We start from the raw sequence: 24,462 nt of genomic DNA, 5'->3' as shown, positions 1-24,462 counted from the left end.
TGTTCACACCTCTATCCAGGGGTAATGTATAGCTAACCAGGTAGGTGGGTGGCCTAGCCAATTATTGACCTAACCTGCATAACAAATTGTATTTTAATGACACTAATGTACAGACATATTATCACAATAGTTAATAGCAAAATATCGTGATATTGATGCTTCCAAAATATCATAAAATGACAATACTGCTCAGCCCTATTTCATGGACCAATCAACTGAATACCTTATAAAGCTGAAGTAGGTATCATTCTCATTATCAAACTGACTGATTAACGTTAACCCATGATAAAATTATTTTTTGATGCTATCATTATATATTCAGTGTTAGTGGACATGTACTGACTTAAATTTTGAGAGTTTAAATTGTTAATGAAAATACTCTTTACCCCTAAAGGTGCATGCACAATAACGCAGTTATATTTGTAGCAGGTAATTATGCACAAATTATTTAATGTAAAGACTTTGTATATTGACTATTTAATTATGAACTTTTGTAAATTTTATATGGAGCAATGTGACTCTAGCTTTTTGTTGCATTACAGCATAATTAAGCTGATGTAGTTTACATAGAAAATTGTGATATAGCTATGCATGGACATGTCATACAATGGTACAGCATTAGTCATCAATTTCAATCATCACTTCCAAAAAAGATTCATGGTAGTGAGTAATGACTTCATCACAGTTTCTGCTAAATTGCATAAATAAGTTGTTATAATACCAGTTTGTGATACATCAATATACAGAAAAAATACCAGGCCAGTATATAATCCCCATGTTGACAGTTTGCAGCTTACAGTAATTCATTTAGTGTCGTAAATTAAATTATTCAAAATTTCTTACACAAAATTTTCACACAACTACAGAAAGCTTCCAAGCATTTATAACTGTGTGGCTTACTACCTTTAGCTAATACTGTATTGGCCAGCTTTCAACTAAGTCACAAATTAAGCATCAAAAATATGCATGGCTCTTAATCTCTTTTACCACTGTAGCAAAGACCAAAATACTTTAATAGAGCAGTCAAATATAATAATAATATGAAAATATTTTTACACAAAAAATTTTATTATGAATTGTGACTGAATTTCGGAAATACGTTCCAAATCGCACATTAGAAGTTTCGAGATAAAGAATTCAAGTCAGCATAACTCGCCAAGGATGGCAAGCGCATGTATGAAATTTATACAAGATGTGCATCAATCTATTACCTTTCAGACCACTTCCAGTACTTGTAGCTGCTTGTAGAGTTTCCCATCAAATAAAAATAAATCTAAGCAGTTGGATGAGTGAAGTAGTATCACGAGTGTTCACAAAGGGGAGGCAAGAGATAGACTTCAAAATGGAGTCAGACCACGATTACAGGGCTGTGCTGGCATCTTAGTGGCTGATATGCAACAAAATCAACAGAAAAATCGTGCCTGAAACTGCCATTCGAGCTCTCCACACCACCCAGAAAAGACGTCTGTTAAAACCAGCCTTGAGTAGTTTCAGTAGTAATCTGGTAGTACAATAGTGTATTTCTTTTTTTTTCTTTTTTAAATTTATTTATTAAGGCTTTACAGCACAAGTGCTGAAGGTCTGTAGGACACATGGTCCTACAGCCTGTTTAAAGTTGTTACAGAAAGTGTGTTTGAAAAGGTGGAGAAAGGAGAAAAAATCCATGACTGGACCTAGGCAGCCTCGAACCTGCAGCCATCCAATTAACGCTCGAACGCCACTAGTTTGATTTTGCCTGATGTGCAATTTGAAACGGTTTTGTAAAATCTGGTCACAATTAATGCATGAAAATGAAGCAAATTTATGATGTTACAGACTCAAGGAGGTGTGGAATTCACTGCATTCATCGAGCATCAGCACAATTTTTCTATAAGGAAATTAAGGGCAATTCCTACATTAATGAGTACTATGATACAATACATATGGTGTGTGTCTGCATGCAACTGAGTATCTTTTTTTAATTCAAGTAAAAACATCCCAAACAAGGCAATTTTTCTTGCCATTGCTACAAAGAAGTCATACAAGACTGTGCCCAGAGTTGGATTTGCCTACAACCTGTTGCATTAAATATAAATAAAATGTAAAGGAAACTTAATGTGTGCTCAAAGCTTTGCTGTAAAGTGGATGTCCATGCCATAAAAGTCTGATACTCTGATAGAAGTTGTATATTACTCTAATAAAACAGTCAAGCACACCTGAAAATATAAACTAAACTTGCACCATATTTAAGAGCTATGTAAGTTTCTATTAATGCAAATCCTAGTTCATATAAGAAGTACATCACACAATTTGCAATTTGTTTCATCAGTTTCTCATCTTCAAAGCAGAAAATGCTCTATCAAAATTGCAATTATAGTGAATAAAAATTGGAAATTTAAAAAGGGGAATAAGGATCACTGACAAAGCCACAAAACAAGAATGGATTTACCACATCCCTATTTTGACTTGAAAATGAGTATCATTGGAGTGGTATCAAGCAGTATGGTAGTACTATTTAAGTAGGGAATCCCCCAATAATGATGACACGCGCTGCCTTGCTTTCAAAAATCATCCTAGAGATATCTTACGCCATGAAAATCACCTTTACGAAATAATATTAGTCCATCTAACATGAAATACAGCATTAAAAACAAGAAAACACTTACCAGTGACTGGATATAGAATTTTAAAATAATTGCCAAAACTTGAAATTTGGTCTGCCTGCCTCACTTACTGCCTGACCATAGTCACAAGCCTAGAGGCCAAAACGAAGCAGAACGTAGCCACCATTTTACGCCACAATAATGAACTCACCATTGGGATGTGCCTTTTGGGGTTCCGACAAGTGTACGCCCTCTGCGCCTTGTCTTTTCTTTTATCTTCAATCAGGCTGCTTGTGTTCTTCTTCATCCAATGAAACCATATTGAGGCATTGATTTTCCATATTGGCAATACTTTCTTTTAGCAGCATATTTAGACGCCACAGAATTATTTCAGAGCTGGATTTCAGAAGCGCTTCAGTTCTGGTGCTACTATAAGAGGTATAGGAGTGTATACTAGCTAGATATCTGCAACTTCATGTTGGGATCCCATTTGCACTGATACTAATTTTATAAGTCATAATCAGGTCCATTCAAGTGCGGCAGTAAAGTAAACTGGGTGGATTAAGTTCTTAGAGTCTGTGGGAGTAAGTCTAGCTAGCTGCACACCCCTTGGTTGACTCGAGATACTCTAATACAACAGTCACTCTAATGCAACAGGCATGTATGATATTCTAATAGAACAGTCACAAGTTAAACACTGTAACTAGCTGTGAAAAACTAAACAAAGTAGTATTTAAAAAATTGTTAATTTAAAAATGAAGTAGGAATCTATGCAATAAAAAGTAGTGAAACAAGAGATGAATGATGGTATCACACATAGCTCGGTGGGAAAATCCCTACTTTGGCACATTAACAATAATTTTGTTCAATGCCAAGTAGGGACTTTCCCATCGAGCCATGTTATAATACCATCATTCATCTCTTGTTTTACTACTTTTTATTACATAGATCCCTTTAAATTATGACAACTTTAAAGTAATTAACATCCAATTATGTCTTTGGAGAAAAGACAACATAGGGATTTATAATACTTTGTGGATTTTGTCAGCATTACAATTTCCTATTCATTTTTTAGACTATGTAGCTATGCTTATCTGTATGCACCCAAGTGAGCAATCAGCTTCTATGTAGGAAATAAATTCTGAATTAAAGTTCCAGACAGGTAAGCTATGACTCATTGACCAGAAGTGGTACAGATGTAGTGACTCTCTCTACAGACTTTGTGAATAACCTTCCCATATGTCATAGGGCTCTATGGGAATTAATTGCAAGACAACATAGCAGACCTTTAGTAGGTTACCAGAAAGGATTTCAGAAACATCACAGCATCAATCAGTTTCAACTATCCTGACTAAACTCTATAAATATATATGTAGCTTCATTTTTAAAATTTACACAGGCAGTGCACAGTATAATGTGTACGTATGCATGTAAGAGAGGAGAACAGGGGTAGAAGGAAGAGAGAGAGACCAATACAAATAATTTACCAGATTGTTGGAACTCTGGTTGTTCTCTCATCTGTGATGAAGGTGACGGCATCATCATATCCACACCACTACTACTTTGTTTTGGATTAAACACAGCACCACTAAACTGACCTACAAGTCATATAGCAACAACAATATATACTTCAATCACTTGCATACTTCAGTGGAACAAAAAGTATATCACTGGTATACATTAATTACTATTATATAAATGAGACGTCAATTACTATTATATAAATGAGACGTCCTATATATATGTATAATCAGCCAATTCAAAATATATATTATATATTTCAAATTGGCTGATTTCTATTTGTACTTTGACCTATAGATATAAAAGTCAACTGATGAAAAGTCCAAAAGTATATACATGATTATACACAATCACAGACCACATACACTACATAACATAAAAGGCAAGACTACACAGGTATGCACACCTCACATAATGTACTGGGCAATACAATTTTTTTTGCAATAAAATAATTATTGGCAATTTTTAACTTGAGATAGAATATGGTGGATAATATTTTGGTGAATGCTTGTTGCAGTCTCTCTATTTAGTTCACTAAAAATTGGACAAGAATTTTGTTGGCGAATCAAAGTCATCTCGCCAAATTTGCCTATACAGCATGTCAGAAGGACAGTGTACATAACACAACACAACATTTACACACACATACACACACTCACGATACATTACACACATACTAAGACATGTGTGACCGTCTCAGTAAAATTTGTATTACTTTCAAATTTTTTTTAGTTGTTTTAGTATTATCTACAGTGTCTAAGGAATGTGTCACAGAAGATTATTTGTAATCACCAGTAGAGCTTGGCGGTATTTAAATTTGAATACACGGTATTAGTAACAGGAAAATATCGCGGTATATAGTTAGCTTGTTATTGTAACTATTGCATCATTTCTTGGGCCTAGTATGAAGCGGTATCATCCCAAAAACCAAAAACTATATAGTTCAGCACAAGTAAGCATGTGTTATAATGTGACAACCTCAAGTTTTGTTTAGGGCGTGTCTGCTAAACCATCAACAAATTGGATAATTAAACACCAAAGGCTGGGTTAAAAGCAATCCTATACCGGTATTTATCGGTATACCAGTATTTTGATATATCGGTTATCAAACGCTGTCACGGTATGATAATTGGTTACAATAATTTATCACGATAAACGGTATTACCGATATATTGCAGAGCACTAATCACCAGACAGTAGTTAAAGCAAAGAAAATGAGTATACTGAAATTAAAAGTACAAGTGTTTAAATTCTCAGCCATGCACATCTTGTGTGTACATTGGTCTATACAGTTAGGATTCGACTCAACATGTTCGCAATGAATCAGCAATCCACCAAGGTGTTATGTTTCTTCTTTGTAGCATAAACATAGCATTACTTTTAGGCTACAAAAATGTTCTTATGTACTCTCCACAAGCAGGTGAATAAGATGGTACATGGGTTTCATCAATTTGAGTATTGTGTGTAACAGAATATTTAAAACATAAATCTCTTTATAAGTACATTATTTCACACATTATTTTTCAATGAGAAAAGTACACTGGTACAACAAATTATGCAAATATTTTCCTGATAAAGTATATAGACAATACACACCACCGGCCCATACTAAAACTCTAGATTTACGTAGCTCACCTCTATTGCCACCTTTACCCTTCAATGGCTGACACACAGGACAGTTTGGTCGACTACAATTCTTCCAGTGTTGAATGATCTGTCTTGATGATGCACAATGGGGAACTGTAGTGATAGCAACACAGCATAATAGTACATAAAAGTAATTTGCTTCTTTTTTGTTATGCAATAATTTTTGTATGCAAAAATTATATGAAAATGTCTTACGCAAAATTTTGCAGAAGATCAAAATACTCTTAAGACTAATAGAGCTGTCATTCACATAAATATTAAGTTTCTACATGAAAATTTGTATCATGAAAATTGAAAATAAAGCAAATTACAGTATATTAGTAACTAATCAATGCACTCCACATTTTCAAATCTATTTTAATACAGCCAATATGGTTTCCAAATGTATTTTATAGAAGCAACTTGTAATTAGACCAAGTGTTTATCAAAATGTTTGAAAAACAATTACTAAGTCTAACGGTTATTGGTTAAACACACCTTGGCATGTTTTACCATCAGGACATTCTGTCATATGGTTGAGAACATTCTTCATTGTACGACAATGGAGCAATCTACATGGTTGGTAGTCAGGGTTATTTGCTTGCTCTCGCTCTTTTTTCTGGCACTTGTGAGCGTGCAGCAATAGAACAAGTTGTTGTAGTATAAGCTTGTGCTTTTCTGGATCTGACTGAGGATTGGTGAGCCCACCACCATTGTCTGATGGTTGTTCTGAGTTAGGATTAAAAGTGGAAGCTGTACTGGTCCCTCCATCACTATTCATAACCTAAAGGGCAACATTTATAAGATACAAGCAATACAGAATTATAGTCATGCATGCAGTACTTACCTGCTGAGAGAATAATTGCGAAAGAACTGATGAGTCTTGACTAACACTAGTAGTGGCTACATCAGTGTTGTTAGCTGATGTTTCTAAAAACAGATAAATTGTTTATAGTTATAACTGTTAAGGAAATTAATTTTTTGAATATACACTGCAAATGAGCTGTGTTTTTGTGGTTACTATGCCAAATATTGCCTCATCAGAATATGCTGGACTAAGTTTGAGAAAAATAAAAATCAGGAGTAGGCTGATTTTCAGAAACAATGACTTGCAGTATAATGCAAAAGTCTTTTTGAGACACCACTAGGAAGAAAAGATTAAGATACTCTAATAGAGCATTCACCTACCACATAATACCGTACGGAGGAAAACTTTGGAGGAGGAAAAATTTGGCGAATCAAGCAAAATATTGCTGTTGGTGAAATAAAATTTGGCGAATTATTAGTTAAAGCGCACGCCCTATTTAATTAATTAGATTACTAATTGCTGTGTCTGAAGAGAGAACTGGGAGTGCCACAACTCTTCAGCGCCTGGAGTCAGCTATCAACTAACAGTAGATCTACACCCTCTGGAATAGTGAATGTCGTACTTAATATGGTAGGACTTGCTACTTGTCACACCCGTTTCGAGGTGAGGTTTGAGGATACGTGTACAGTAGCCAGTTGAGTATAGCTAGCTACCTAGTTAGGTATAGTTGAGGCAAGCCTTGCTCTAGCATGATGCCTGGCCCAGTAGCCCTTGGTCGAGTAGAAAATTGATTAATCTGAGGCTTGGCTTGCTATTTTCTTCACCAGCAAAAATATTTGGATGTGGAAAATTTGGTGAATTCATGGTCATTCACCAAATTCGCCAAATTTTAAATGACGCCAAAGTTTCCCTCCATACGTAATGTGACTGCTCTATTTGAGTATTTCAATCTTCTAAGCAACAATTTGTTTGCTTGCTAGTATACATAGTTGGAGGAGAATACAGATGTGAATTGCTGTATTTCAGGAATCACTCCAGGAAATATTATGGAATGAAAAAAAGAAATGCTAGAAACAACAATAGGAACAAATTTCATGTGTCCCCTTCATCTACCAGATCTACTTTTCTTTGTTATTTGGTAAATGATCACAATAATCTCCCACGAAAAGATGAAAACATTATATCTGGTTTGTGCAGATTGTGCCATGCCATGTGGCATTTAATGTATCACCAACAGTGTTAGACTGTCAATACAATACATCCCTGTTACGTTACTATCAACCTTACACACCTAACCATTTATATGTATGCAAAAAAGTTTTTCTTGCAAATGTAAACTATCTTAGCTCAAAGGTGATTTAAAGGGATGGGAGACCACTGCATATCAAGCTTTTTTTAAAATCTAAAATCATTGCAATGTAGATTGGAATTGTTGGCTTAGTACCATTTACGCTTTAGCACCAATTGCAAGCCATTATAATTTATATAAAGCCTTGAAATTGGAGTTTCTGGTTAACCTTCAGATTGTGATCCTGCTGACATTCTCAAATTTCTAATATATGTATAAAACACTTGTGCACATAGTCTCCAAGCATTTGCAGTGTAGTTGTATAGCTAATGTTTTATCAGCAGTAATTCAAGCCAACTACCATGTGATTAGCCAATGGACTGGTCACAATACAAATTCTGAGTAGACAGTACAGGATGAAACTGGCTGTATACAATCACTGGACTGGACTAGTGGACTGGACTGGTGGAATGGACTACTGGACTGATTTTTTTTTTCCTTTTTCACCAAATATTGGTCAACTAGCTATTGTTTGTTATATAGAGTATGCTAATCTTATGTAGTTAGACCACTCCCACCTCCACACACACAAAAGAAAGCAGTGTAGCTATGCCAGAATATGTCAGCTTTGACCAGCTACAGTTATACAGGGTGTATGTATCGCCTACCAATGGATGGAATAGAAAGACAATCACTTCATTTTGCTGACTCGGAAGACCATTACTTGTATTAGGATGCATGATTATTATATATATGTAGATTACGTACTGTACGATTAATATACTCCATGATATGACTCTCTGGAGACCATGCCATGCAAGAAATGTTTGACTGTAAAACAGATGAGTACATACTTTCATTTAAACACAATGATGTAGCTAACAGCTGTCTCCTTCAAGATTGATTGGCAAATGATACCTGCTTATTATGTTAAAATGCACAGGTAGTGCAAAGTAGACAGCTCAACCTGTACTATCATATACAGTATGATAGTAACTATATAGTAGGGACCACAAAGGAGTAGGCATGGCCCACAGGATAACATCACCCAAATAGCAGCCTCAATTTTTCCTGACGATGATGAGGCAGTATAACTAAGCCCAAACAAGCCTTCAGATTGACCCAAAACATTTTCAACAAGTTGCTATGGAATTGTTTTTTAAAACAACTTATTTAACAGAATTTTCTACTGACAGTAACTGACTGATGCCTTCAGACAAGCGTAACTCTATAACGGCTAAAACTACAGGCTTGATTTTTTCACTGTTCGACGTCGCTTTGGCCCAACTGGTGCCTTTTGGCATACCGCAGTATGTACAATGCATTCTTCATGGACTTACCAGTGTCCTCCTTTCTGTCCCATTCATATTTGCTGACAGCAAAAAGTGTTGAGTGGTAGCACGTGATGGCTTTGTAACTGAAATTGTCCATATTTTTCATAATAGTGACTATTTGATTGCAGAGATGCTTTTCGGCTTAGGTGGGTTTAACACATTCTAGAACCAGAAACTGGGCAAAGGAGTTGTTTTAAACCAGGAATGGCATTTTTGAGAGAAGCTGAATGGACAATAGCATAAAGGATGATTAGACAAGTTACTCATTGGTATAACCCACATGGTATTCCTTGCTGATAGTTATTTTAGCTGTGGCTATTTTACAACAATCTAATTATTAATAAAAATCATTCATGGTAAATGTCCTGGCAGACTACATACCGTATAGAGGGAAACTTTGGCGGGGGGAAACTTTGACAAATAACAAGCTAAATTGCATTTGGTGAAATAAACTTTGGCGAATTCAAGCTCAATCTATAGCTAATCGCCAGCGCTACGAGTAATTGGCGGGTTAAGCTTTGGCGAATTTGTAACGAATCGCCAAATTCGCCAAAGTTTTCCCCCGCCAAAGTTTCCCTCTATATGGCAGGCCTCATTGAATTGCTATACACTACCTGGAAGTGGACCTCAGGGCTCCCGGTAAATTTTTTGATACTGTTGAACTGCCAATACAACACAGATTTTGCACTGCCAAAACATAAGAATGTATATACTGGTACCCAGTTGTAAGCTTTTAAAATAATGTAACATACTGTTTCTAGTGTCTCTAAGCTATTAATATGAAACTTCATACATCCCACAAGTCAAAGGCAACAGATAATATGGTTTTAAATACATTTTGCACATTCATAAATGAGTGGGCTGGTGTTCAAACCTCACTGTTTTGGTTGGCTTGAAGTAAAGCTTGTGGCCACAAACCATAAACAAACAGCTTAATTAAATATTACTGCCTTTGTAAGGCTGCTGTCTGATTGATTCAGCCACAATGTCCAGACAACAGAAGATCAATGGCAAGTGAACCTGCAAGAAGCAAATTTGCTTCAAAGTGGTAATAAGATAGATCATGCACATGAAGAAAGACTTAACATGAAAGACCATGTAGTTTTTTCCCCAGAAAGTACTCAGAGTTTACTATAGCTGTGTGGAAAGGATACATAAACAGGCGGTCTCGATGTACAAAACATGTAGGATACTTACTTTACCTTTGAGTCCTATTATTTGCTGACAGTGCACACAAAATTCCCACTACAATAAAAATTATTTATCTGTAGCAACTTTTTTGAAGCATTTTGGGTCGCCCTGAAGGCACTTTGGGACTTGATTACACCAACCAATACTGCCAATTAAGTCACCATAAAAGGTGTTATGATGTTTCTGATCCACATATTTAGCTATAGCATCATTGCCGCCACCTTCCTGGCTATTTTGAAGGTTGCATTTTTTTTCACAGCTCGGTTGTATTGGCATGGATAAGTACACGTTATGCATGCATTTTAACACTACACTCAAAATTTAGTTGGTAGCTTTCATGGCTGTGCAAATATGACAGGTCCACCTGTATATTCTACATTTAGTGTAGCAATAGCTATGTACGTACAGCCAGTTATCCAAATATGCCATAAAAACAAATATGAGTCCAGTTTACCAGTCCATTCCAATGATTGCTAATACCTTTAAAATGTTACCAGTTATCAAATTACTGGCCAATTCACAGATTGAATCACTGAACGAGTACTTACAAACGAACATGTATAAATTCACTATCAAACGCAACAAAAATCACCTTTATGGAATAGTACTAGTCCATATAATACAGCATTAAATATAATAAAACACTTACAGGTGGCCGGATATAGAATGTTTTTAAAAATTGCCAAAACTTGAATTTTAGTCTCGCTTCATCCAACAAAACCATAACAAGGCATAAATTTTCAGTATTCGTATCAACACTTTCTTTCAGCAGCATATTTAGATGCCACAGAATTATTTCAGAGCTGGATTTCAGAAGGGTTTCAGTCATGGCGCTACTATAAGAGGTATACTAGATAGATATCTGCAACTTTGCGATTGGGATCCCATTCGCGATAGGTTTACAACCACACCCATCAAATAAAGATCTAAGTGGACTAATAGTGATAGAGTACGGTGACCTTTAACAATCTAGCTATTTGCTTATCACCTCTTATTGGTCTAGCTAGCTGCACACCTCTTTGGCTGACTCGAAAAATACTCTAATACAACAGTCACGTATGGTATTCTAATAGAGCAGTTACAAGTTACAATGTAGTTAGCTGTGCTACAACAAAAAACTAAACAAACTAGTATTTCTATTTTAGGGATCTATCTATGCAATAAAAATAGAGATGAATGATGGTATTACAGCATAGCTCAGTGGGAAAGTCCCTACTTTGGCACATTAGCTATAACAATTATTTTGTTCAACGCCAAAGTAAGGACTTCCCATTGAGCTATGCTGTAATACCATCATTTATCTCTTGTTTCTTGCATAGATCCCTATTTAAATTAAAATACTAGTAACTAAAATATATTGTCTATGGTAGACATTATAAGAAAATAAACTTGTTTTGTTCTGTGAGGAAATAAACCGTTGATTATTTTATACCATAGGCATAGCATATTTAGATAGGGGGCTTTAGACTCTAGGTTTGGTAGGCACAGTATTGAAGAGTAAAAAATGTCAATAACTGTTAAGAATGGCTGCTCTCCACCAAATATACATTGTATCACTGATAAAGCACATCAAAATCCTCATTTACAACTTCACACTGCTTCTCTGAATACCGTGACTGCTTTATTAGAGCATCTCGATCTTTTTTTTTCAGCCCTGGAGCCCCCCCCCCCCACCTTTCCTCCCAGGTTACTACGCCTATGTAGCCTCAGATTGGGGAGTAAACCAAACAAGTGAATTGGTAGGAGGACTATACCTTTACTACTTCCCTGCATTGGTACTCTTGCTCTTCTCTCTTGAAGTTCTTTCTGAATCCTATAAATCTTTTCTGCTAGTAACTCAAAGTACTGCTCCTAAAATAATAATGTAAAGTACAAAAACTCATGTAAAAACACACTGTGCAACACAACACACACAGCACAGACAATATATTAAAAACACACACTATACATAAACTCACTCTGCTTCGAGCTACTTCAAACATGCTCTTCTCAACCCTCTTAGCATACTGTATGAGACTCATCACCCTGCGATCCTGAAGGTCTGTCTGGTCTTGTACTGGATAGATTGTTGTAACCCTATAACACGTAATAACCATTAATACAGAATACATTAACAACAATATCATATGCTGTAGTTGCTGGTCAATATATATAAGCATGTGACAGTTGATACTTACAGCTTTCGAACTAGGTGCTGTCTAAGATCAGGGCTGACATCTTGGTGCCATGACTGTGTGCCTTGGATTGGTTGGTTAGGACCCTGTACTAAATTTACAACAAACACACATTCATTCTATTAATAGATACACTTACTATACTACCTAACTAAGTTAAAACCCAAAGTGGTATTTACAGTGCTACCCACATACAAATTTAAGTGTCAATGTAACACTCTCACACCTCAGATCAAAGGAATTCCAGAGGATACATTTGCCATGTATACCTGTAGAAGATTTGTCATTGAGAAGAAATTGGATTAAAAACAATTAAGTTATAATACGAAAACCAACCAGTGCTCAATTGATAAACTCTAATAGTGATCTTTTCACCCAAAGTACAATATATGGGAATATAGGAGGAGTCATAGTGGGATTGGGCTATATGCTCTAAAATCGTCACACAGTGTTAAAATAATCACGGAAGACTGAATGTGCTTTCGTCCAAGTGTTGAAAAATCGAAGCTCACACCGCTTCCTTTCACAAGTTAGACTTGGATCTGGCACAGCTGGGAAATGGCAGTGATCAATAATGTTGAGCCGGGTTAGTGGTAGCCAGTGCCTATGGCGTCACAGTAGTGTACAGAACACGTGTGTCAAAGAAGCAGCTTGTGTGGATTTATATGATGGGAACGAGTTGTCACAAATTGTGCCTTCAGTGACGCTACTGTACTACGAAGAACAGACACGATTTCTAATATGGACAACACCTACATTACATGCAGTGCAAAATAACGCTTCTACAAGGAGCTTACCCATTTAGGTCTTAGTAAAGTCCATCCATAGTTTAATAGAAGACAAAAACAGCCTGAAAACACTTTAGAAACAAATGGGCACTAAACAGACTTTTCCGTGATATTTCTGGACTTCTCGATCCATTCATCATAACAAATGTATACATACAACATTAGATTGTACCTCCCATAATCGAACTCTTTAGGTATGCCTATAAAATGAATAGAGTGGCTAACCACATGTTGGCCTGGGTGACTGGTCACCCACTGCAGGCTATCAGCCTGAATATACTTGGAGGGAGCATTGCAAACCAAAGTGAGATTTGTGATGCTTGAGGTATTTTCTGCTAGCAGGTTTCTAACCATTAGAACCTGCTAGCAGGTCTCTTAGTGGATTTTAAAGACCTCATTATCCTCCAAAGATCAGAGCATATTATGCATACCATTTTCTAACTGAAATTACAGTATATGTCAACTATGTCTGTCCCTATGATTGGGGAGTTGGTAAGATCAGAAACATACACGTATAATTAAACCAAAATCTTTGCCCTTATTATGGTAGCATTTTCTATTGTCTTCTTAGTTTAGAAAGTTTATTACTAGAGGTTCCACTGTATCACATTTGTAATATATGTAAAATTGGTTATTTCTTTTTTCATGCACCAAAGCTTTTTTTTTAACATAAGTACAATATAGACTCATTTACACACTTGCATGTGTGTGTGTGCGTGCGTGGGTGCGTGTATGTGTGCGTATGTGCGTCCGTGTGTGTGTGTGTGTGTGTGTGTGTGTGTGTGTGTGTGTGTGTGTGTGTGTGTGTGTGTGTGTGTGTGTGTGTGTGTGTGTGTGTGTGTGTGTGTGTGTGTGTGTGTGTGTGTGTGTGTGTGTGTGTGTGTGTGTGTGTGTGTGTGTGTGTGTGTGTGTGTGTGTGTGTGTGTGTGTGTGTGCGTGAACACAGTGAGAGGTAGAAGGAAGAGAGAAAGACCAATACAAATAACCTACCAGGCTGCTGGAATTCTGGTTGCATTTGTGATAAAGGTGATGGCATCATTGCATCCATACTACCACCATCTTGGTTAGTGTTAGCCACAGGACCACTAAACTGACCTAATATATAAGTACCACACCCATATACACAACTACAAAGACAGACAGATACAAATACAACATGTTACACATATAGCAAAACATGTAGACACTATACACCACTCATACTAAAATTTATCTCACCTCTATTGTCACTTATACTCTTTAATGGCTGACAGCACACAGGACAGTTTACTTGAGTGCAATTTTTCCAATGTTTAATGATGTGCCTTAATGACGAACAATGGGGAACTGTAGTGATGGCAAAACGACATAAAAGTATATCAGTAACCCAATCAAAGCACACCACATTTTCAAAATCTTTAACATAGCTAATAGGGTTTCCCATTGATCAGAAACCATTTGTAATTGGACCCTTATTTGTAAACACTTTAAAAACAAAATCACAAAGTCTACAACAGTTATTCGTTAAACACACCTTGGCATTCTTTACCATCAGTACATTCTGTCATGTGGTTGAGAACATTTTTCATTGTACGACAGTGAGCCAATCTACATGGTTGGTACTCAGGGTTATTTGCTTGCTCTTGCTCTCCTCTTCTCTGGCACTTGTGAGAATGCAGCAATAAAAGAAGTTGTTGTTGTTTTACGAGATTGCAGTTCTCCAAATCATCAGAGAGTCCACCACCATTGTCTGATGGTTGTTTTGAGTTAGGATTAGAAGTGGAAGTAGTGCTGGTCACTCCATCACTATTCATAGCCTAAAGGCAACATTCATAAGATACAGAATAGTCATGCATACTTACCTGCTGAGAGAATGACTGCAAAGCAACTGTTGAATCTTGACTAACACTAGTAGTGGCTAGATTGGTGTTGTTAGTTGATGTTTCTAAAGCAGATAAATTAATGATATATCTAGTCATGGCTGTAAATGTAAACGACTTTTTATTATATACTACAAATGAACTTTGTTTTTTGTGAAAAAATGTACATAGATATTGCTTCATCTAGCTGTAGGTACCCACTGAAAATGCTGGAGTAATTATTTTTGGGAATAATGGGTGGGAAATAATCAGGGAATAGGATGATAGTCAAATTAATTAAAATTCTATTTACAGTATAATAAGTCATCAGCCATTTGTCAGTGACCACATGCATCAATACTCATGTGAGCATCATCGTCAATAATGTTTATGAATTAATCATTATCGCAATAATATTTCTAACTATAATAATCAAACATTTTCGATTATCACACAGGCCTAGTATTATCTATTAAAAATTAATACTGCTCAGCACTAACCAGTACGCTAAACTACTTAGTAACCACACTTCACAACAATTGCTATAGACTTATGAGCTTAGTTACATTGTTTGTGTTTAACAAAAGCCGCAAAGTAATTAACAACACAACAAAGATGCAAAATGATATAAACAGATTGGGCACAAACAAAACAGTTACATATCACTAGACCAGTGAATTAAACAGTCCTACATTGTTAATTCAACACTACAACCTTTGCACACACACACACACACACACACACACACACACACACACACACACACACACACACACACACACACACACACACACACACACACACACACGCACACACACACACACGCACGCATGTACATCACATCATGGTCTTGCAAAACCTTCTACTGTCTTCTGCAACTATCGTAGCCCATCAGAAACAAAAAAAACACTAGTATCAACTCAAAGAACAACACTGCTTACAAGAAAAGTTTTACCATGTTACATGACAATAGTGTGCAAAGCATCCAGTTATCCCAGGAACTGGAAAATCATGATCTAAACATCCACTCCTAAAGACTGTATGTACACATTAATTAGGTAACATCTGTTGTAATTTCCACCTTTCTCTCCTTGTGTTGCTTTTGGATTTCATGTTGTATCTTTAACTTTTAATTATCACCGCTATCAGATGTGCTCATATCTACTACAGTGGTTATAGTAAGACAGTGGATTTGCTAAGGTGAGTCATCCTTACCCACCAGGTACCAGCCTCATCAGCTACAATTCAAAGCTGACCAATTCATACTAATTGTTACTAGTATATTAAAAGTTATAAATTTAAAAATAAAGTAGGGATCCAAGCGATAAAAAGTAGTGAAACAAGAGATGAACGATGGTAGCTATTACAGCATAGCTCGGTGGGAAATCCCTACTTTGGCATGGTATAGCAATTATTTTGTGTTCAATGCCAAAGTAGGGATTTTCCACCGAGCTATGCTGTAATAACTACCATCGTTCATCTCTTGTTTCACAATTTTTTATCGCCTGGATCCCTACTTTATTTTTAAATTAGTAATTTTTAATATACTAGTTTGTTTAGTATTTTGTTAAGGCATACAGCTAGCTATAAACATGTGACTGTTCTATTAGGGTGACTGCTGTCTTGAGCCAGCCTGTAAAGATGTGTGCTTGCCAAAAAGGGGTGTGGTTTCGATCGATTATTAGAGCATCTCGAGTCAGCCTTCCAACTTGAAGGTGTGTAGTCACTGAAATACAGCTAGCGTAAAAGGGGTGTGTCATCGTGGTTTCAATCGATAGATTGATAATGCGTAGAATGAAGAATGGGCGTGATCTTGTGGTCTATCGTGAAAACTACGTAGTACCGGTACCTCCATACAGTAGTGTAGTCTAAGCGCCTTAAATAATCTTGTGGCGTCTATTATGCTGCTTAAAGAAAAGTGTTGATACGGAAAATTAATGCCTCGATATGGTTTCATTGGATGAAGAAGACAAGCAGTCTGATTGAAGATAAAAGAATAAGACAAGGCGCAGTGGGCACACACTCGTCAGAACCCCAAAAGGCACATCCCACTGGTGAGTTTGTCATTGTGACGTAAAATGGTGTCCGTGCACTGCTTTGTTTGGCCTCTAGGCTTGCGACTGTGGTCAGTCAGTCAGGCTAAAATTCAAGTTTTGGCAATTTTTAAAAATTCTGTATCTGGCCACCTGTAAGTGTTTTGTTGTATTTAATGCTGTTTTACGTATTATATGGACTAGTACTCTTCCGTAAAGGTGATTTTCATCTCGTAAGATATCTCTAAGATGATTTTTAAGGCAGAATTTTGGGCAACGCGCAAACATTTCACCTGGATCCCTACTTAAACGGTACAACCGTACCGTTTGATATTACTACTATTACTAAGACCGGGTCACATACAATCAAGTACATGTACCAATGGGACAACCTAACAACAGGGCAAGGCATATACGGTGTGTAGCCAGCACACAAGAACAATACAAACAATAACTACTTCCAGTGGTGCAATACAAACTACAAACATATTACAGTATTATGTAAGTGTATTACACCTACATAGATCAGCATGCTGGTAACCATAGATGTCACTGCTACAACAGAATTAAGGGTTTGAAACTGACTATGATATATTTAGGGTAAGTGATCACTCTATTAGTAGGTATGTTGGATGGATTTAAAAGTATGACAATGTATGTTTTAGCCACAGCATCTTGTACAGCTCAAAAAATACTGAACATTAAATATACTGTACATAGGTTTGCCACATTTGCTTTTTTATTAGCAAATAGGTGGTTCTCAAGACTTCTCTATTGAGCGCCATTGGTAGCCATGACACAAAACAAAAACAAGTGACGTATGGGGGATTACGTCACTTTGTACTATCAATTGTGTACCATTGCCAAATGTCAATGATACTAATACAGATGTTCAAGCTACATTTTGTACTGACTGAAAACCACCCCATTGATAAACTGGAACACTGTTCTAGGTGGTGATCGACAAAACTAGCCTGCTATTATCTTCCATACATTTTCTAGGCGGGATTGGAGTTTACTAGCTACTCTAATCTCACCAGAAGAGCACTACCTTGACCAGGTCATCACTACGAAATGAAAAAAATGTAGTGCATGCCTAAACTGTCTGCAGGATTGTGCCATGAAATTTTCGGAAGAAAATTCCATAATTTTGTGGAGTTTGACATAGGGCTGAAATAAATATTGCAAATGCTTGAGTACTCATTAAGGATTTTGGTACTCGGATAGTAAAATTGATACTCGAGTACTAGTTAAGATCACACAAATGATGCATTTGCCATAAGGGAGTGACATAATGAAAGCTATAGAGTTTTGATTGGCATAATCTCTTGTCAGGAACACTAACATCAGTATTTTAATACAGTGTGTGTATCATTGTTGTTACTTATAAAACATGTCATATGGGTATGCCTACAAGTGGCTAGTATTTGCAAGTACCCGATCAATAACTCTAGGGAGTACTCAATTGCTAAAACACCATGATCGTTTTAGCCCTAGTTTGACATCCCTACTATTAGAGTACACAAACTAAGCAAGTCTGCAAGATGAATACACAGGACTTAATTACTTTAGTGATTTAAACTTATGAACTGCAGGGTAGCTAACCAAAGAGTGAGTAATTAAAAACACATGCTCTACTACTGTAACAGTTAAGTGACCGCTATATTTAGAGCATCTCAATTGTATAGTAAAGAGAGTCTTCTTACATTATCTTGCAAGCACCCTCTCTTCATCAGGCTTATGAGCTAGCGAAACTCAGCATTAGCGGTATTTAATAAGTAATCTGTAAACAACCAGCTGCAATAAAACACATGTAACCTGAATAACCTGTTGTACATCTGCGTGTCATCTCCATAGGGTCCTTCATCTCTCTTGGAACAATGAGCAAACCATAGCAAACACTTTAGGGTTAGGGTTATACCAAACCATAGTGAACACGTTCCTGCTATAGAAATTATGTTAGTTGTTCTGATCAGCATAAAATAGAATTGCTGTACCATTTCACTCACCAGGTGTTATTATACTCTTGTGTCTATAGATTGCATTCCGGTGAGTGTGAAGCCTTAGGCCTAGTAGTTTTCTCAAACATTAATTCATTAATTTAATTATTAATTTATGATATAAGTTATAAGTTCAACCACATTTCGTATTATTCTTAGTACTTGGTTGTATTATAATTCCATCAAAATTCCCTATAGTGCTGTAGGGCAGAGCTAACAATTCATAAAGCTACATGACAAATTCCCCCACAGCTGGGGACAACTTCACAGCTATAAATATCAAATATCATATTTTAGCAATTTACCCAGGGAACCACTATACAACACGGTTATGCTCAATACGGTAGTTGAAAATGCTCCAACCCTTTGGATGACAAATTCCCTATATACAAATCCGCACCCTCTACTTGACTTACAGTACACACTACACTCCTAGGTAATATACTGACTGGAATAGTTAGGTAAGACATGACATTGATAAGCACACAACGGTTGCTTGAAATAATATATCAAATACAGTGGAACCTCAGTTATCTGGACCCATTTATCTGGATTCTTGGTTAACCAGATTACGGAAATGACTGCTCTATTAGAGTGGTGACTGTTCTATTAGGGTAGTTGAAATACTGATATTTTTATAAATTTTGATTATGCTATTTTAATGTTATTTATACAGTTTCAGAGATACAGATTTTTCAGACTTATGGACCACCCCTGGTCCCAAGGGGTTCGGATAACTGAGGTTCCACTGTACTGATTTTGGTTTCACAAAACTCTTAATGCTGTAGCCTGTCAAAAACACGGGAGGGGTGGAATCCTTGGAACTTCTTCCGTAATCTGGCACATGTGAGAAGTACAAGGGTCTGGTGACAGCCACATTGAACACTTATGTAAATGAAATGCGGGTGTAACTAATCACTGGACTGACATATTTTTTGGTTTTACACATTCTATGGTTGCTTTTATTGAGTCCTGCTAGCCAAGGGCCTTCAGAAAACTTGCAGTCTGCTACTAAAATGATGAGCGTGAGGAGTGGAGTAAGCAAAAACTGACTTCTAGTGATTTCACCTCTACAAGTATTTATTATGTTCTTCTACAGTGCATATACCCATACTCCTTATCAGTATGCTGCAGGGAATGTGCTAGTTATGGTTAACCAACGATAACATCTTGGATGTAGTAACAAGCTTGTACAATGCTAATAAATTTGGTCACATATTATAGTATGCCAACCAGCACATGTAAGAACTAATCATGATAGCAGAAAAAGCCTACAGGTGTGTAATGAGTTTGTATATTGCATGTAGGAATGAATTTAACTACAATAGATTGTCCTAGGAAGGAAAGGTTGTGTCCCAGGGGTCTGAGCTATTTAGTTCAAGGATACAGTGTATCACAGGTAGTACAAATATAATAAAATGATTTTTGGTTAGCTATTGCTATATATTACAATCTCCAAAACACAATACTAAGAAGTATATAAATGCTGTAGAGCATAACAAGTAGTGAGAAGTCAGTTTTTGCTTACTCCATTCCTCACACTCATCATTTTAGTAGCAGACTACAAGTTTTCTGAAAGCACTTGGCTAGCAGGACTCATAAAACCATCTCAGAATGTGTAAAAACCAAAAAATAAGTCAGTCCAGTGATTAGTTACACCCATGAAATGCAAATAATTTGAAAATGTGTGCAAAAATATATGCACAATTTCCAGTTAGCTACACACAGCATTTGAACTTGATATAACAAACTCACTAGGGAAGAGGACACTACTATACTGTTACCTGCCAACATGTTTTAATTGTACGGCATGTGTGAATTAATTCAAAGCGGCCACAGCAGCAATCATGTTGTAAAACCATGTTAATTGATCACTGACAGATTCAATTGGATGCACTAGTTTTCATACAACTGGCTCAGGTGTGTAATATGGCTATCACCAGACACTTGCACTTTGTACATTGGTCAGGTATGCCAGACTATCTCTTGGATTCTTCACCAGTTCCCTTACTTACCAGTTTTTGCCTTATCAAGCTTCAGATGCTTAGCACCTACTGCAGTACCTTTGTCACCTTCAGTTATCTTTGTCTGAGCATTGCCTTTTCTTTTTCTACGTGTAATTCTGCTGCTCATCTTATGCCCAGATGTTTTCTGTACAGTAAAAATATATAACAATAACAACTTTACTAGTTTGCACTGGAAGGCGTGACAGAGACCAATTAGAAAACAGGAAAATGATTCAACTTGAGATGCTTTAGTGTTCAAACTTCTTCAGGGACTCTTAACAACCAGCTGTAGTGTAACTAGCTACCAGCCTGTTGAATAAGAACAACTGACATTGATAGCTATATACTTAACTTTTAGTTTTACTAGAAGCATAGATAATTTCCATAGGAACAGCTGGCAATGCCTGTACCGCCAGTGGGATTCATCATTACGGATACAGACAGACTTTGAGTGGCCATATCTCACCATAGATAGTATATACCTTCGGAGGTATAATACCATCTATGATCTCACTAACTCTACATTGTTCTTTTCAAATTTATCTTGACAGTTTCTTTTCAAATTTATCTTGACAGTTTCGTTTTCACTATTACTGTTATCAAATTACAGTGGTAGGCATTCATTCCACTAGTTGTGGAATGTTTTGGGGTCTCGACACCTTTTGCTTTGTCAATTCTTCATCCTATTGCTAACTGTACCAAAGGTATTTCACCTAAAGTGGTGAGGTATTTCACCTAAAGTGGTGGAACCTCTCTTAACAATCTCCCTGAATTAAGGACACAATAGACAAAGCCTCCATAATAAGGACAAAAATTTTGGTCCCAACAGGTGTGGTTAATACATTTTTTACCTCTGAAAGAGGAAAACCTCTATCTTACAGCAAAAAGTGAGCTGGGTCCCAAAACGTCCGTAATAGAGGTTCCACCGTACTTCAACAACTTTCTGTATGTTTATGGACAAATAATATTTTAAGGACCATGACCAGTATCACATTCCAGACCACTATCTGTTCTTTTGTGTGTGGGTACGCCCACACACAAAAGAAAAGTATAGGTCTATTAGACCTATCAATGTCAAGCCCCACCTACCCCAGAGGTGGGGATTGTTGGGGATTTGCAAATGCGAGAATGCAAATTTCCCATCCCTGGGGACAACTTTGAGTTACGAATCCCCTACTAATTATCCCGGGAATCACAACAGTGTGGAAAAGTACGGATATTCGTGTTGCAAATGCCCCTACCCTGGGGACGAGCTTGGGTGACAAATCCCCTACAAATCCCCACCTGCTGCCCAACCTGGGGTAGGTGGGTTTTACTCTTTTCACCACCTTTCATAACCCTTACGTAATATTAAGCTCAAAAACATCCAGACTTCCTACTGTAGTTGTTGCTCTCTCTCTTCGACTTTAGGGCACGCATCTAGTAGTTGCCGCGAGTAGTCGACTTAAGGGGATGCGTCCAGTAGTTGCGGCGAGTAGTAGACTTTAGGGGAAGCGTCTAGTAGTGTTAGCGTTAGGGTTAGAGTTCAGCTTTGGTTTTTTCTTCACCTTTAGGGTTAGGTTCTTCTTACTATATACAGCTTATTTCGTTAGTCACATTTATAAGATACAAAAGAAGGGAATCAAGGGAGCTAGCAGCGGTAGCATAATCGGTAGAACACTGGACCATCACACTAGGATCCTGGGTTCGATCCCCCTTCATTATTGCACTTTTTTTTCGCCTTTTTGGTTCACCGTTTTTTGTCTAAGTTCTGTAGGGTTATGAAATAGGGTGAAAAGAGTGATACCCGGGGTAGGTGGGGCGTGACATTGATAGGTGCATAAGACTAGACAAGGCGGGTTCACCATTTATCGAACACATTTTCTTATAATTCCTCACCACAACAATGCACAGACTTCCGGTTTGGACAACAGCCTTTGGCCTCTCCGAGTCTCTGGGTACAAAGTTGAAAGTAAATCACACCAGCCGGTACACTGCGAGTTATGCGCGAAACAGTAGAACCTATCGTTTACCACGTACTCCTCAAACACCGGTACGTATTATCGAACAGCAGTACTTCACTCAACGATCATGACCAGTGTTTCAATTTTCGGTTTCGAATTACTGACTAGGGAATTACCCTGCCACTTTGAGATATTCGAGTAAGGTAAATGCGGGTATTTCCGGACAGCGCACAATTCCGGACACTTCGTGTATAGCACCCAAGAATGAATCAACTAGAACACACTTTTCGATTTTTATAATCCCTATAAGAATAGCTATTCACAGCAGAAATTTCAAGGCAATCCGTTGTTTCGTTCCTCGGCTAGCTTAATAAAGGTACAAAAGTGTCCGGAATTGTACGCTGTCCGGAAATACCCGCATTTACCTTACCGGAAATTTTGCGGAGATTGAATATGCCGTTCACGAGTTATTTTGACCAGCAAGGGTAGCCCAACGGTAGCACCTATAACCATACCATAGATATTCGAGTACAAGTTCCGTAGGCTCCCTGGTATGTCGTCACCAGACCAGACTATAGTAACAACCATGGTTTCAGTCCGCTAGGCTCGCCGAGGGATTGTATGTCAAAACTTGGTACTCAGCAACTGAAGAGTGGAACAAAGTCTCCAGAGCCGGCCTTACCAATAGGCAATAACGGGCAATAAGCTGAGTAGGCAGCCTCAAACTTTTAGACTGATTATCGATGAATTTATTTGTTAAAATGCTATTCATAGAGCTGATTGCATTCACACTCAGGCAGTTCCTTTTGTTTATTTACGTTTGTATTTGTTAATTGTACAACTCAAAATATATGAGTATGGTACAATATCTACAACATAATTAGAGATCTGAAGTCATTAAAGGTAATAGTACTGTCAATTTGTAACTTGTTCCACAAGTGAATTGATTGGGAGAAGAAACTGAATTTATAAGAATCAACTTGAGCTGATGGCTGGACAAATTTGATACTATTTCCACGTGTAGTACTGATTGCAGGTGTAATATAATTGCATTTCTAGTTCAGCAAGACCATGTAAGATTTTAAAAAAACATTAGTAATCGTAATTCTTCATGTTGGCATTGTACTGATTTCACTGATATTTAAGGAATGCTTAATAGCTGATACACTACTTGTTCTTCTGTAATCTGAGACAATAAAGCGTGCCGCTCGGTTTTGAATAGCTTCAAGTTTGTTAATATGACATTGTGAGTGTGGTGTCCAAACTGTGGCAGCATAATTAAAGATTGGTTTGATAAATATGTTGTAAGCATCCAGTTCACTTGTTTATG

General features: G+C 37.1%; 1 protein-coding gene across 7 annotated transcripts; it reads right to left on the bottom strand.

Annotated features, from left to right (window-relative positions):
* Positions 1-547: 547 nt before the first annotated feature.
* Positions 548-23,333, bottom strand: LOC136239650 (histone lysine acetyltransferase CREBBP-like). Of its 7 annotated transcripts, none has more exons than XM_066030429.1 (15): positions 23,068-23,333; positions 21,199-21,334; positions 15,154-15,236; positions 14,826-15,108; positions 14,531-14,638; positions 14,303-14,407; positions 12,528-12,615; positions 12,309-12,426; positions 12,105-12,201; positions 6,577-6,659; positions 6,356-6,513; positions 6,228-6,301; positions 5,739-5,843; positions 4,070-4,180; positions 548-691 (listed from the first exon to the last, which is right to left on the bottom strand). In XM_066030429.1, the coding sequence occupies exons 2-15, from the start codon at positions 21,314-21,316 to the stop codon at positions 639-641; spliced, it is 1,584 nt and encodes a 527-aa protein (XP_065886501.1). In that variant the 5' UTR covers positions 21,317-21,334; positions 23,068-23,333; the 3' UTR covers positions 548-638. The 7 variants fall into 7 exon arrangements, with proteins under 7 accessions (XP_065886501.1, XP_065886502.1, XP_065886499.1 ...); XM_066030430.1 differs by lacking the exon at positions 23,068-23,333 and adding exons at positions 15,979-16,187; positions 16,232-16,314 and having other exon boundaries at positions 6,228-6,513; positions 21,199-21,335; XM_066030427.1 differs by having other exon boundaries at positions 548-688; positions 6,228-6,513.
* Between the last annotated feature and the right edge of the window lie 1,129 nt (positions 23,334-24,462).

Source organism: Dysidea avara, chromosome 11, assembly GCF_963678975.1.
Source record: "Dysidea avara chromosome 11, odDysAvar1.4, whole genome shotgun sequence".
Lineage (NCBI taxonomy): Eukaryota > Metazoa > Porifera > Demospongiae > Dictyoceratida > Dysideidae > Dysidea > Dysidea avara.
This window is presented reverse-complemented; position numbering and strand designations above follow the sequence as displayed.

Coding starts and splice junctions, on each gene's coding strand:
- LOC136239650 (XM_066030426.1), bottom strand. CDS start 21,316: ATGAGCAGCAGAATTACACGTAGAAAAAGAAAAGGCAATGCTCAGACA. Junction 12,202..12,308: donor TTGAAGTAGCTCGAAGCAGA/GTGAGTTTATGT, acceptor TTATTATTTTAG/GAGCAGTACTTTGAGTTACT. Junction 6,514..6,576: donor CGCAATTATTCTCTCAGCAG/GTAAGTACTGCA, acceptor GTTGCCCTTTAG/GTTATGAATAGTGATGGAGG.